The sequence below is a fragment of the Stegodyphus dumicola genome, chromosome X1 (genome assembly GCF_044657685.1).
Source record: "Stegodyphus dumicola isolate Sdum_Otavi_A_Nest chromosome X1, ASM4465768v1".
In the NCBI taxonomy this organism is placed as follows: Eukaryota; Metazoa; Arthropoda; class Arachnida; order Araneae; family Eresidae; genus Stegodyphus; species Stegodyphus dumicola.
The window spans coordinates 185,113,855-185,129,052 of NC_140780.1; the positions used below are offsets into that span (position 1 = coordinate 185,113,855).

The 15,198-nt window shown below is 31.0% G+C and overlaps 1 protein-coding gene across 2 annotated transcripts in view; it reads left to right on the plus strand.

The window, feature by feature from the left end:
• The window catches only part of LOC118199402 (eukaryotic translation initiation factor 2 subunit 2-like), a 187,904-nt gene that overhangs the window by 118,055 nt on the left and 54,651 nt on the right, over positions 1-15,198 (plus strand). For both annotated transcript variants that reach the window (XR_015038742.1, XM_085808454.1), the window contains exon 6: positions 3,870-4,018. Coding sequence is in view for 1 of the 2 variants with exons in the window: in XM_085808454.1 (XP_085664580.1) it covers positions 3,870-4,018 (149 nt within the window). In the remaining variant the exon portion in view is untranslated. The remainder of the gene's footprint in view (positions 1-3,869; positions 4,019-15,198) is intronic.

Sequence of the window (15,198 nt, forward strand, 5' to 3'; positions counted from 1 at the left end):
TTCTTTTAATATCTAATTAGCCTCTTTACTGCTTTCCACTCTTTTTCTGAAGGAGCTTTGTTGTATCTTGACAAATTGCTAACAGTGAAAACTGTCTGGCCTTGTATCTGTTGTATATTGGTGAACATAATGCTTTTTTGATATTTTTTTTTGATACTGATGAAGAAAGATGCTGCATCATCAAGATTGTAACACTATGTTCTTGTAGTCTTGACAGGTTTACATTAATTCATATAAAATCGTTTTAAAATTTTAATTATATAGTTTTCTTTATTAAGTTTTCCAAATGCTTGCCTGATGTCTGCTCCTAAAAGTTCATGTGTTTTAATGGCTTCCCATAAGGCAAATGATTCAGAGGTTTGAGAGATGAAGTCATCTATTTTATAACTTGAATTTGCGATAACCATTAAATCATCTATATATACTGCTTAGGATTGTTTAACTGATCTTTATAAATGCATGGATCTGATTTTAATGTTGTTAAATTTTTTTTCTTAAGAACTTTACATAACTTTTCAATCCATCATTAGCAACTTATTCATGTCTGAATCATCTCACTTCTTTTATAATATTTATATGCATACCATCTGCACTTCTAACATTTTTATGTAAGTTGTACTAGGTATGGAATGCGTGAACTTTGTCTATATAACAGCTAAGTAGGTAAATGCAGATGCAATGCTGCTGTACGTGCTTTGCAATTTTGTTTTTTATGATTGTTTTTTTATCAGGGTTAATGATTTTGTCTCATGGCGATATTGTTATTGTGGCTGATGGGATCTAAAGATGGAATTCCGGGCTACCATGTGCCTGCGAGCCACCGACTGGACAACACTGAGCTGGACTTTTAAATGTGTGCTGCTTCACTTCTCTCTTTCCTTTCTTGCTCCAGGGGAGATGAGAAAAGAGGTGAAACAGGACAACCATTTAAGTTTGAACTGGCTGAGCTGCCAGATGGTCTGCGAAAGCTCGACAAAAATAAGTACATTTATTTTATTGATGTACAGGATTCCTTCATGCAGTGTGTGTTATCCTGTAATACATTTTTAAATTTCAAAAAAGAACATTTTGCTTCAACATCATATGTGGATATTCACAGACGTTATGTTTACTTAGAAAGCTGTCTGTTTATATGTTCCAGGAGTGTAGGATATTATCATTCATTCAGAAACTTGAATTTTACTATATAATTTGTTTCTGAGTTATGGTTTCAGATTTCTAAGAAGGAATGTTTTGTGGTACCCTTTTTTTTCACATAAAAAAGAAAGGATTAGTTAGTTAGGTGTGGAAACAATTGAAAAACTGGTAGTTATGATTGCTGTATGACTACCAGTTTATACAGCAACTTTTTGCCAAATGCTAAAACAAAAGAGGCTTCATTGGCAGGTTCTACAGAAGTAGGGTTTTAGAAAGTAATGTTCTTCATAGGGGATAAAGCTTCCTAACATAGGATTACATTCCTCGATAATGGTCTTATGGGAAAGCAAAATCTATGACGCTGTTTGAAGTGTGTGCAAATGCTTATCTTCCAAAATACAAATGTTGCAATTACTCTAAATACATCATTAGATACACGAAAGAGTACATAACCAAAGACACAAAGAGATTTAAAAATCGGACAAAGGGTATACATTTAGTAACACATAAAAAATAGCTAAATTTTGGTGGTATTAAAGCTTCATGCACATGCACAACTGTGTGTGAGTGGCAAGGTCATCTAGTAGACAGTCAGTTTGTTTATGTGATGTTTTCTGTATTTTATATTATTTTGCCAAGTGGCCTACAGATGTTGCTATTATAATGGTGGGAGATTTCAAAGTAGACATCAAAGGAAATGAAAAGGCATTATTTACCCATGTTCTGAAGTATTCTGTTATGCATACTTGGCCAAACTTAGTGTTTAAAAATTTTCTGTTTTTTTTTTTTTTTTTTTTTTTTTTTTTATGATAACATATATTGACCAGTTATGTTTATTGAGCACACTTTTATGATTGCCGCACCAAGCTGCTACAAAAATGCAAAAAATCTGCAGATTTTGTTCTAAAGATTCAGCTTAGCATCAAACTGGAACAAAAGTTAGATTTTTGTGCATTTTGTGCAAAGAAATTTTGTGCATTTTCTCTGCCAGACTAGGAATAAATTTCTGTTTTATTCATCATATTCATGTTTTATCACAATCTGTGCTTTTGTGAAGGTACAGTGTTAGCTCGCTGAATTTTTCTGAAGATTTCGTGATTTTGTCAAACTGGTAGTATATTTTACAGCTGAAAATGGCAACAATATGACAACTCTAAACCCCTCTGATAATCCTGAAAATTCATGTTTCTTTGTAGTTGCAGGTGGAACGGAAGTGATTTAAATGAATATGTACTTAATGAAATGTATTTAAAGCAATAGCAATTAGGAGAGATTTAATTCTTTTTTTAATGTGGGATTACCTTCCTCCATAATGGTGTGATGGGAAAGAAAAAATTAAGACACTTTTTGAGATGTACACAAATGCTTATATTTTTTAAACTGCTAATATAACAGTCAGTCTAAATACATCATTAGGTAGGTGAAAGAGCATATTAGCAAATGCACACATGCAAAAAATAAATAAATAAAGTAGGTAAAACGTATATGCATAGTAAATAGCAAAATTTTGGCGACGTTAAAGCTTCTCGTGCATTCGCAACTGCATGCGGAGGTCATCTGGTAGACAGGCAGCATGTTCGGGTGGTGTTTGCTGTATTTTATTTTATTTCACTGAGTATCCCTTCAGATGTTCCTATTATTATAATGGGAAATTTCAATGTAGACATCAAACGAAACGAAAAGGTATTTGATTTTATGAAACATAATTTAATTCGCAGTGTGGTGCCAAGTAATTAATACTTGTCAATTAATTCATTTATAGATAAAACATTTACTAGGAATGTAACTGCAGACATTTTAAATTATGGATCTTATTTGTCATATCTTTGACCAATTTTATACGGGATAATTTTGAATGAATAAATGTAATAAATAAAAAGGTATATATATTATTTGTTCTATAACATCCTAACATTTCTGTTAGTAATCCTACGCATTAAACACCAGTGGCTTTTTTAACTAAAAGAGAAAGCTTAACGTCATTTCTTTTCTATTTGTCCTTGTAAAAATTTACTCCAAATTTTAGCTTTTTGAAACTGCTAGTGCTCATTTATTGAACATTTTATTCATTTATATAATTTTTTATTTATATTTGCTCTTAATAAACTATTTTTTATTAACTTGCACGGCATTTATTTAGGTCACTTTTTCCGGGGTGAGGGTAGATTAAATTTTAATTTGCTGTTAGAATTATTGTATCTTATGTCACAATGATCTTCTACAAAATATAATTTAATTATTCAAGCACAAAGGTAATCTTATTAACTGTATTGGCAAATTTCTAGTTTATGATGCAGGTTTAGTTCGTAACACATTAAAACATGTAAACGTTCTGTTTATCCATTGTTTAAATTCAGTAATCTGTATTTGTGAAATTTGACATGTTAAAATTGGCACAAGTGCTGTACCAATAGTAGTGAAGAGCCAAAATTTGCTGATTTATTATCATATTGAAACATAAGCAAAATCAAAGATTTTAAATATCACAAAAATTATAAATAAACATTTGTTTGTGTAAAACATTAAATTAAATTTTCAGACATCAAAATTTAGGACTTACTAATGCTATTGTTCTTCTAAGTAATGTAACCTTTTCATAAGAAAACTGATTTTTTAAGTCAGTCTTATTATCATTATTATTATTGTGTTGTGCATGCAGCCAAAAATTATTTTATTAGTTTTGTAGTTTTTTATACTAAGAAAACGTTAATGAATGATATTTTCTGTTTCAGCTTTTAGTGAGGGTCTTTAACATTATGAGAGAAAAGAATCCTGATATGGTTGCAGGAGAAAAGCGTAGATTTATAATGCGGCCACCACAGGTTCTGAGAGTTGGTACAAAAAAGACTTCATTTGCAAATTTTTTGGAAATTTGTAAAATGTTAGTACACAGTTTTTTTTTAAAACATATTTCAAATGTTGCAGAAGGTGTAAAATGCAATGTGAATGTTAATGTTTTTAGGTTTGATATGATGCACACTTGCAAAATGGTCTTTAATTTTAGAAGTTTGCAGGAACAGCTTTGTGTTATGCTAGCTTTCTTTATAAATATAATTTTTAAATAGTTTTAATAGTTTGTAGAGTAAGAGATGAAATTTTTTATTGCAAAATTCTAACAAGGTATCAGTTTTAAGTCTGAAGAAAGCTGATGGTGTAATTTCTTCTCTAATAGTCTTTCGCCTACAGGAGAAATATACTGCAATGTATATGAATTGTGATAAACTGTTATGTGTAATGTTTATGAATAGATGAAGGAATTAATACAGTCTTTGCACAAGGAGTGAAGCATTTATTCAAAAAGAGCTATAAAATCAGCATTCATTAATATGCATTCATTAATATGATCTGCAACTGAAAAAATATCAGCATTCATTAATATGATCTGTGACTTATGTAGAACTCATTTCCTTTTATTGTTTTTATAAAATGAATTGTGAAAATTATTTTAAAGGTACAATGTTCCAAAGGCAGAGAAATATCTTGCAACACAGGTTAGCTATGTGGGAGTATGGACATTAAGATAATGGCACTTATTAATCGTTTGAAGTGCACGGGTATATATTATATACCGGATGTTTGTCAGTTTTTTAACCTCCTATAAAATGCTAATTTTTATACACCAAAAGCTGTAATCATAAATTTCTACTGTTTTCTTTTGATTCTAAATGGCAGAACTACGCTATGAATGCCAGGGTTGCCACTCAAACAGGAGAATGAAATTCCCTGACTTTTCCAGGTGTGTTTTAAGAAAATTCTAGTCCATCTGCGTAGTGCGCTATAGTTGTGCTAAAGGTAAATTAGTTATGGTGATAGCACAAAAATTTCCTAATAGCATATGACTTATATACATATATATAAAATATATTACCCAAACAATTACTATTATGACTACAACAGGAGTTATTTTCCATTTTCCTCAATAACTTTCATTTACAAAAGAAATTAAAATTACTTTTGTATTCTTTAATTTAAAAGAATTTACAATGCATTCCATCTAAAACAAAATCAGAAATGAAATTCGTTGATTTTTGAATGCAATGTATGAACTTTTAAAAATAAGATTTTCTCCACCATTAATTGTGATAAAATTATGTCATGAATGATATTAACCCTCTGAGCGTTATGACCGGATTTAGGCGGTCAAGAAGGCCTACCTCGAAAGCGTTACCTTTGCTTCTAGGCGGTCAGTGGAAAAGTGTTCGAAAGCATTACTGACGGTTCTAGGTGGTCAGTGGTGAAGACCTCGAAAGTGCTACGCCTTAAAGCGGCCGCGCAGATGTCTCAGTGCTCCCCTTATTTCTGGAACCCTGGAGATCTCTAAATGACAACTCTCAGTAGGAGTTTAAGAGGGTTGCTCTTCTTCGTTTGATACCGCTACGTTTTATCGCCAAGAAAGTGTTTAGACATATGACAAAGTGACGCGGACATTCTACACTAAATAAATAAGCAGCATGTCAAAATTTTCCAATACTATCTTTAAACAGATAACATTTTCATAAAATATCCTTCAGATTTCAAACTAAATGCTCAGAAATATGCAAAATGCTTGTGAATTCAATTAAAAAATAGCATTTCAAAATATTTGCATTATTTAAATAAATTTACTTATGATTATGTATATGCATAAAACCAGAAAGTTTAAAACTTTCAATTAATTCTCGCGAACCGAATAGTACTGCATTCAGTTAACCTGAATTACATGCAATTGCATATAAAGAATAACATTACTTAAGCAATAAGTCAGATAAAAATTAGAAAATCAATAGTCTATTTTAATAAGTTATAATAAGCGTATTCTTAATAGGGGTTTATAAAACACAAACTAATTTAATAGTAAATATAATAATAGTGAATTAATTATTCTTTTTTGAACAATACTCGTCGTTTATACTGGTTTGCTGAAGTTTTGTTCTATTGCATTTTAAATCATCCAATGCTTTTAATGTACATTGATATGAATGTGATTTTTATTAGAAAAAAATTTAATAAGTTAAATTTTCTTGTGTGCTCATGCTTTACGTAATAGATATTACTTTGCTCAACGCAATGAAACTACAAGCAGCAACGAAGAGTTGAGTTAAAATTTCCATATTTTGTTACATAAATTATGAAAATACTATACAACGTAACATCTGAGTTTCCTAAATGTAACCTGCAACTTTTCTAGGAGTTACAAATTTGAATTAAAAAATAGCGGTAGCTAAATAATAAAAACAAAATACTAATAAGAAAAAAAGCATGAAAGTTTTTTTTTAGTTTGTTTAGTTTATTTTATTGTTTTTGGATGTATGTTGTTGGCGAATGGTGAAGTTGTCGTTGGCAAATGACACATAATAAAGAAGAATGTGTATTATTTATTATTTAAAATGCATATAAATTTCCTCTAAAATTGTATTAGTCTTAGTCTGAATGTTATCTAGACAGTTGCAATGATATTTTAAATTAATTAACATATCAAATACAGTTTTCTTTTCGATAACTTCGTCAGCAATCTGATTAGATGATTTTGAATAAAACTTGGATTAGTCCAATTAAAAAAATATTTAGAATTACCGAAATAATAAAAGCTAACCTTATTTTAATTTCTTTATCAAAGTACTACATTCTTTAGTCAGCAAGATCTGATCATAAAATCTGAGCCTTATGCCCAAGATTCATAGGTATAAGCAGTAAAAAAAGCTTGTCCCTCTAGAGAAAATCATCACATATTATGGAAAAGCAAAACACATTTTGCAAGACATCATTATTTTAGACAAAACACGACTTTTTAAATTTAATCTCTTGTATTACAGATCAAGTACTTTACTAAAACTTTGTTTTCACATAGTACTTTACTAGAACTTTGTTTTCACATATGCAGATGATCGCAGTGTTTTTAACTTCCATAGCTTAAATTAAAGCACATAGGAACTTCAACCATGAACATGCAACTTAAGAGAAATTTTTTTTGACATGCTACACGCCGGAATGAGTAATGATTTTACATTTATGTTAAATGAAAGTGATTAAAAAAATAGCTGTATATGTGTAAAAAACCTGTACATGTAACCTTCTGTATTTCTGAAGAAAAGCTTAAAACGGTTCACAATAACGGATGGCTTTGATCATTCAGTAAAGTCATCGTAGGTACATTCAGTTCGCGGTTTTGAAGAACTGCAGCAGTTCAGATTTGTCACATGAGAGTAATTACACCCCTGGGGGACTGCTTTACTTACGGAACAGAAAAACAAGTTTTTAAACATACACATACAAAAGATGGACCTTTTCTCACAACATAAATGGCAGATGTGATAATTTGAACACATGCTTTCAATCAGTTGCTTCCTCCTAATAAAGGTTCCTAGCAAAGTCTTGTACTGTTTTAAATATGCTGTGTTCAAGCATTGTGAATGCTTCCATTCATTATTTTTAATTCAAAACAATATTAAGTTGTAATTACTGGTTAAAATGACTTAAAATAAATTGATACATTATACGAAAGTTTGTAAAAATGAAAACTGGAGTCACTTCCTTTCACATAATTTCTGACTAGCTCTTCCAAAATATTTTAAAGCTTACTTTACAACATACTAGAAAAGTCTACATTTTGGGAAATTTATTTGCTGTTTTTAGTTAGTAGTTTTAATTGGGGTTGTTATGTAAGAAGGCATTTAATCGTTGTTGCTGTGTTACAGTGCTTATGTTATTGTATAAGTACTTGTAAGGCAGCAATAACGCAAATATTGCTTTATTTGTTAATATTATAATGCATAGAGGAACTTAAAAAAAGAACAAAAATAATTTTTCTTTTATAATATGTTCTTAAAGGGTTTCCAGTGAAAGCATAGGTAGCTAAGTAGTAACATTAATAACATTATATCAATTAATTTACTAACCGAATATGATAAAACAGGGTTCGTAGCAGTCCTTACAAGTGCTTATAAGTCCTTATATTTGAAAATAAAATATAAAGGCCCTTATAGGTGCTTACTTTTTCTTTAAAGCCCTTATTTTTTTGTTTTTAGTGCTTATTTTTTGCTTTTAGTGCTTTTTTTAATGAACGCGCATTTTTCCTCCGTACCAAAGCCGAAACTAAATAAACAACTTTTCTTCCTTATATGGAACGTCGGATGGTGAATCATACTCCCAGAAATAGCTTTTCTCCTTTTCTCTGCATTAACATAACCTATGGTGCGTGCGAGAGTACGTACAGGTGCACGTCGTTCTATTGGTCAAAGAATTGCGAAAACCGTAGAAAATTCCGGTACATTCGGTATTCTTTTCCCCCCACCCAAATACTACACACGTTTGAATTTCTATCAAGATTTTAATAATTTGCATTCTCGTTCTGCGTGGTCAGTTCATATTCATGTTTATTATGATCGTTATACTTATATTATGAGCATATGTATGAATATTTATAATATAGTTGCAGTAGCTGCTGAAGTGTAGATAAACTTCCAAAAATGGGTGTATTTTTACACAGATTAGCTTTCTAAGGAATAATATTCGGAATGGCTTAAATAAATAGAAAGTATTGAATAGTCAAAATATATATGTATATTTTTTAATCCCAATACATTATACAGTACGGAATTTGGGAGCTCCCCTTCTCCACAAAATCTCTAATATTAAAGCAGCAGACTTTTTTTGGTCACTGTCCAATCTGCATTGAATAGGACTAAAAGTTTTGCGGTCTACCCAACTCAAGTGAAGAATTTGGGAAATTTAACGCAGTCTGTTCAAAATTAGAATGAAAAACACCCCAGATTAGTAAGTCTCTTTCTTTTCCTTTATTTAGTTCTTTATTCTCCAAATACCGGCAGCTGTTGATTCCGATTGCATAATATCGCGTATGGAAGAATTACGCTGCACGCATTGCGCAATAATGATTTAATTTGGATGTTGAGTCTGAGATTTATTTGTGAAAGAGTTTTACTGTGCTTTCTAAGCAGAATATTTCTCAGTTCCGTTGGTCTATTTTAACATGATGCACATATCAAGATGTCAAAATCATTTATTTAGCTGAGAAATCTAAAGAACCACTACAATCTCCCCCTCCTCTTTTTCCAGTTACGCTCGACTATACGGAATATTTGGCAATTTCCGAGTATGTGGGTTAGTTATCCCGGGAGGACGCGCACTGTATTATGTAACACGAGAACGCACATGGGGTGTCAACACACCCCAAGCGGTTAAATGATGTACAAATTAAACACATTATTACAATTCAGTAAAAGAATGCATTCTATATTAATTGCAACATTTATTGTATAAAAAAGCTTAAAATAATGCTAATTTTAAAATTAATAACAAATAGATATTTTTTTTTCAGATGTCTAGGAATCATTGATTTCTATGAGAAGTGTTTGTTTTTTTTACTTTTGAATGCAATTATAATTCAAAATACGCAGAATTATTACATGAACAAGGAGTTATATAATTAATATTGAAATCAATTAGGTCCAAGAAGCATTGAATATTTTGTAATATATACATGAAGAATCTATTTCACAGTGCTCTTGGCATATGTTTTTTACACTTCACACATATAGTTTGTGATTTTCTGTCTTTTTCCTTTAAGCACATGTAACATCTCCTGTATTATATATTTTTTCTTTTCTTTTCTTTTTTTTTTTTTTTTTTGTGGTTCATCAAATCATTTTCTGTAAGAAATTGGCCAGTTCATTACTGGTATACCAATTGTCTGTGGTAAAGTTTCTTTCAGATTTGTATAATGGAGCTAGGATGATCTTCGCTATTTCACTAGAGCTGCTGACTTTCTTGTACGGCCCATCTGGCTGCTGACATGCATAAGTTTCCATGTTCAAAGCATAAAAGGTTCTAGAATCGACCATAGCAAATATCTTTATACCATATCTTGCAGGTTTCTTAGGTATATATTGACGAAAGGAGCATCGTCCTCGAAAAGGTTGTAGCTTTTCTTTCAGTGTCACGTATTTTCCTCCATGATATAATTTCTGTCAATTCTTGACAAAATTTTCAAATAAATCTCTTATTGGAGCTAATCTTTATCCTTTCCTATAAAATAGTCAGTTTGATCACATGGAATGTCTTCTGAAGAGTCGCTCTCTTCTTCTGATTCAGACTCATGATCACTAAATACAACTTCATTATTTGAATCTTCTAATTCTTCTTCTATAGAATCTTCATCTGACGAAACCCCTTCTAATAATTTTTGAAGTCTTTTCATTTCTTAATTGTATGTCAAATGAGGAAAAGATTGAACAGAGCGACTTGCATACGCCATGGCTCACACTGAAAAATAGTATCACAAAAGCGCGTGGGATTTCGGGACACCCCAAACTATTATTTAAATAACAATAAATGCTCGAAATTTGCCATTTCCTCTCCAGGCATATAGAACATAACCTTGAAGGAAGCTACTGATGAACCTAAGCATTTCGGATTATAGGGAGAGAGTGCCAGCGAATTTTTTTGAGCGTGGGGTGCCGAAACACCCACGCGCGTCTTCACGGGTTAAGCTTTTACTGTTAAAGGATGACTGCATGAAGCAATTTCCTGTCTCCTGATTTCAGAAATGTTCCTCTTTCTTACTTAAATTACTTTACTTGGAATATATGTTAAGGGAAAACTGTTATGCAATGAAAATTTAGAAAATGTTCAGAATTTTAATTAAAATTATTTAAATATTAATATGAGTGGAAAAATTAATTGTATTTATTATTAGGTGCCAAGCGAATACAATTAATATGCCTTATTATTATTTATTTTCTATATTTTGAACTGAAATTTCATCATTAAATCTTGTAATATAGTTTAGTTCTGCATAGTTTTTTTCCCTCTCATTGTAAACTAATTCTGTAAATTGAACTGTCATTTTAAATTAAAAAAAAAGTTAACTGTTTTCCATGGTTAAGGTAATGGTTTATTCTCTTAATAAATATTGCATTGCTCATATTTTAAATTGCAAGTCTAATTTTTCTTTTAAGGTTTATAATGTAATTAGACAGGTGCTTATTTTTTTTCTTAAAATGTGCTTGAAAAGTGCTTATAATTGCTTATTTTTTTAACTAAAATGTGGCTACGAACCCTGTAAAAATTTCAAATTCGAAACCTGTCTTTTTACTGAGTACTTTTCTCAGAAAGAAAAATATCTTCAAAAATCTGTGCTGTTAATACATTTTTGGATAACTTCCTGAGAGGAATTCATTGATAATAATAAAATATAGAATCCATCAGGTGCTTAAAGCCCTGCAACAGGTAAACTTAACAACGCACTCGGCAAGCTCACAGTCATGGCCGGTTCGGTTTTTTAAATGCGGGAAAGCTATGAAGACTATCTACCTAAGAGGAGGAATGTCTTCGTGGAGGATATCCTGAAGAAAGCTAGCTTATTACACATGAGGAAAACCACGAAAACCAACCATGCAGTCAGCCCGTTCGCCTCTCAAACCAGGCCGAACTGCCAGTATTCAGATTCAGAGGTCTTAACTGTTCGGCCATTGATGAGGCCTTAAACACAATCATGAATCTTCAAACTTATTCAGCTGGACATGCTGTTAATTCCATATATTCTCCTCTCTTAAAGACTTAAATTTGAATCATAAATCTTTCAGTTGACTAATTGGACCTGCTGCTACTTGCACCACCAGAGGATGCAAGGCAAAAATGGGTAAGTCTTTATAAATGTACCAGCACGACAGCATTATATGATTTGTCAGACATCTTAACATAAAAAATTATATGGAATGTATTTCGAAATGGATATTATGTTCGATTAATTTTTTAACTTGTTGATTCTAAACTGATCGTCGCATTTTCAATCCAAAAAGATTTCGTATTATATCTAGATGCTATATAAATCATTTTATCTACATACACTAAGTTTCGAAATTTAACTTTTACATTAGTCCTACAGCAAGAAATTTCAAAATAGAAAGTGTTCTTCGACTGCAAAGCAGTTGTATGAATATAATAAGTTTCAGAAACTGTATTTACGATGATTTAATGCTTTAAAATTTTAATATTTATAACAAAGATTTCAGGAGGCGTCTTTGCATTGAAATAATGGAATACTAGTCCTGAATTCTTAAGTCCTCTAATGAATTCATCCCTCCTTTTAGGCAGATAGCCCTAGAATGCTTTACATTAGTCAAATAAGCCAGTAAAAAAATATTGTATTTTTCTTACATAATTTCGACTGCAAACGTTATATTTGTTACTACGGAAAGATTTTATTTTTGTGTTAAATTCTCAATGCTTGAAGTTTTATAATACACAGAAGCAGAGATAACAAGAAACTAAAAAAATATTCATAATTTACTAGGATATACAACAATATAATCATTGTTAAATAGATTTTTAATAAGAATATTTTGGAAAAAATGAATGATTAATGTATACTTGACGTCGTACTTTCTAAAAAGCTTGTTTGTTTTAATTGAAAACAATGAAACATTCTTGAATCATCTGACTAAGAAGTGGAATGCTTTCGTGCAAGATTCTGAAAGGAAACTTGGCTCATAATTATATTTCACACAGAGAAATCCTAAAAAGTTCCTATGTAGCCAGACTATGCCATGATTCGAATTCGTATCAAAGGACCAGATTTTGTGGTCTTATCCAGTCAGCCATCAGAAATCCTAGTTTCGTAGAAAACTACAAGAATCGAGTCATTAAAGAATTTGCTATTACATTGCATCGGCTAAATAATTTGCATGTCACATAGATTTAAAATTTTAACATAGCACGCAAAGTCACATTTTCCTAAATAGACATGGGTTAGCCAATGGTCGAGCGGTAATATCGTTGAACACTGGTAGTTCGACCCAGACTCAAGTTCTGGCAAACAGGTTGACTGCATGGACGCTTCGGTGATTTTCCTTCTGCGGTTCAATACCAGCCAATTTCCCTTGGGAAGTTCTCCACGAAGACATACTTTCATTATTAAGATAACACTTTCTTATTTTTCCGTAATCAAATAAAGTAAACTAAACCTAAAACTGTGATATGTTTTGCCGCCTTTTTAAAGGAAGTTTCACATTCAACATCCCTAACAGTAATGAGATAATTTTACTTGTTCGCATATGCCATACTGACATATTTTACCCATTCAAGCCTTTTATGGTGAAGTTATGCGACATATGTACGTGTAAGCGTCATGATGGAACTAATCAAAATGGAAATTTCCTTTGAAATAAGAAAATCGAAATTTTTCGTGATTACAATACTTTACTTATTTCTCACAAGTCAAAACGATGTCATAAATAACTAACTACTAATAAACTTATGATGCTATCTAAAGAATTATTTAAATTTAATACTTTAATCTGGAATAAACTTAAAATATTTGAAAATTAAATATAAACATAATATTAAAATAAGTTGCGAATAATTTGTTCTCACAAATTCCCTTTGTATATTAAAAAGTATTTTCTAAGAAAATAACTGTAAAGAATGCAAGATAAATTTTTCACCATGATCAAAGCAATTCCTTAAAGAAACTGGAAGTTTAAAGCATTTTACGTAGTTCCTATTACTGATGCATATTTACTAACTTTTTGTATTTGGCTTATATCTTGATTAAGGTACGAGCAATATACAACATATGTGTTAGTATGCAAACTATAACGTAGCCAAATAGCAGATAAAATAACATTTTAGCAACCAATCTTGTGACGAAGATACCATAGGGAGAAAAACTAATTTCACTCGCTAAATTCAACAGAGGGGAGAATTAGCTTAATTATATCCACAGGGTAATGGGGGCCCGCTTTTGAAGTAGTTTGAGTCAAAATACTTGCCGTTTTTGCGACAGACCAGATGAGTACACACGATTATTTTTCATGCCGTTTCCTGAAAAAGCTGTAATGCTTGGGGGGTTAAAAAGTATTATACATAAATTCTGGAATGAAAGTTATTGTTCACAAAATGGCAGTGCGGGGCCCATTTATATTGATCTTATTAAATAGTATATAATTTGGAAACAATCACCTCGGTGATATTTCAACACGTGCTAAATTCTAAAGGGTTAAAAAAGCATTTTTTTTCCTGATGCAAAACTTTTAATATATAAGCATGCATTATATATGTTGAATGTAATTTTTTATTAGAATTAAAAATAAGACATTTAATGTATTTAAACAAAACATTAATAGAAAAGTACTAATAAAAAATAAGCACCAAATTAGATTTCTTGTTTTAACTCTGCAATTTGAAAGTCAATTGAAGAAACATCTTTGCTCAAGTTTTCTTTTTATTTATTTATTTATTTTTACTCCAAAATTTTAATCTGTGCCTGTGCTTTCCTTTTGTCTAATAATATTTTTTTGTTTATTATCACACAGTTTTTTTGTCTTCGAGTGCTTGGTGATATGCACCACGAGCAGATCTGTCATATTGTAACATATCAGGAGTTACGTTAATATTTTATCACACCTCCATTTACTTTTATAGCATTATAAGCAGTTCACATTGCTGTTAAAGAATTTTCCTGGAGATTTTCCACCGACATATCACTGTTAACTGAAAAACCACTTTCTACTGTGGCATTGCCATGTGATAAAATTAGAACTAGTTTTATAACACTCCAAAGTTCTTTAAAATCTGAGTTATTAATCAAGTCCTTATAAAAATGACCAAGTTGCATTGCAGCATAATTAACAAAAGTTTCTTTCCAAACACCCTTACTTCTGAATAATAATTCTTTAAACTGCAGTTTTGATTTATCTGCAACTGTGGAATTTATCCATTCGCTTTCATACAGTATATGCAGTAACATCTCCATCCTTTCCTCACATAGAAATTCATTAGACGTAATGAGCTTAGGATCTAATGAAGAAATGTATTTAACTAAGCTATATTTCAACGGGCTTCTTTCAAATATTTTTGATACCAGCTTAACCAAAAATGTTCTGCACCGACTTCTGAATTCTCTTTTGTTAAGATCAGATATTTCAATTTTAGCTAGCTCATACCAGCAGCAATTCCCACATCTATATCTGCAACATTACAGTAAATGTTTTGATCCAGAATATCTATTTTTATCAGTTTTTCAGGGGTTTTTGCCTCTCGCAGTATATATATCTCTTTCGACAT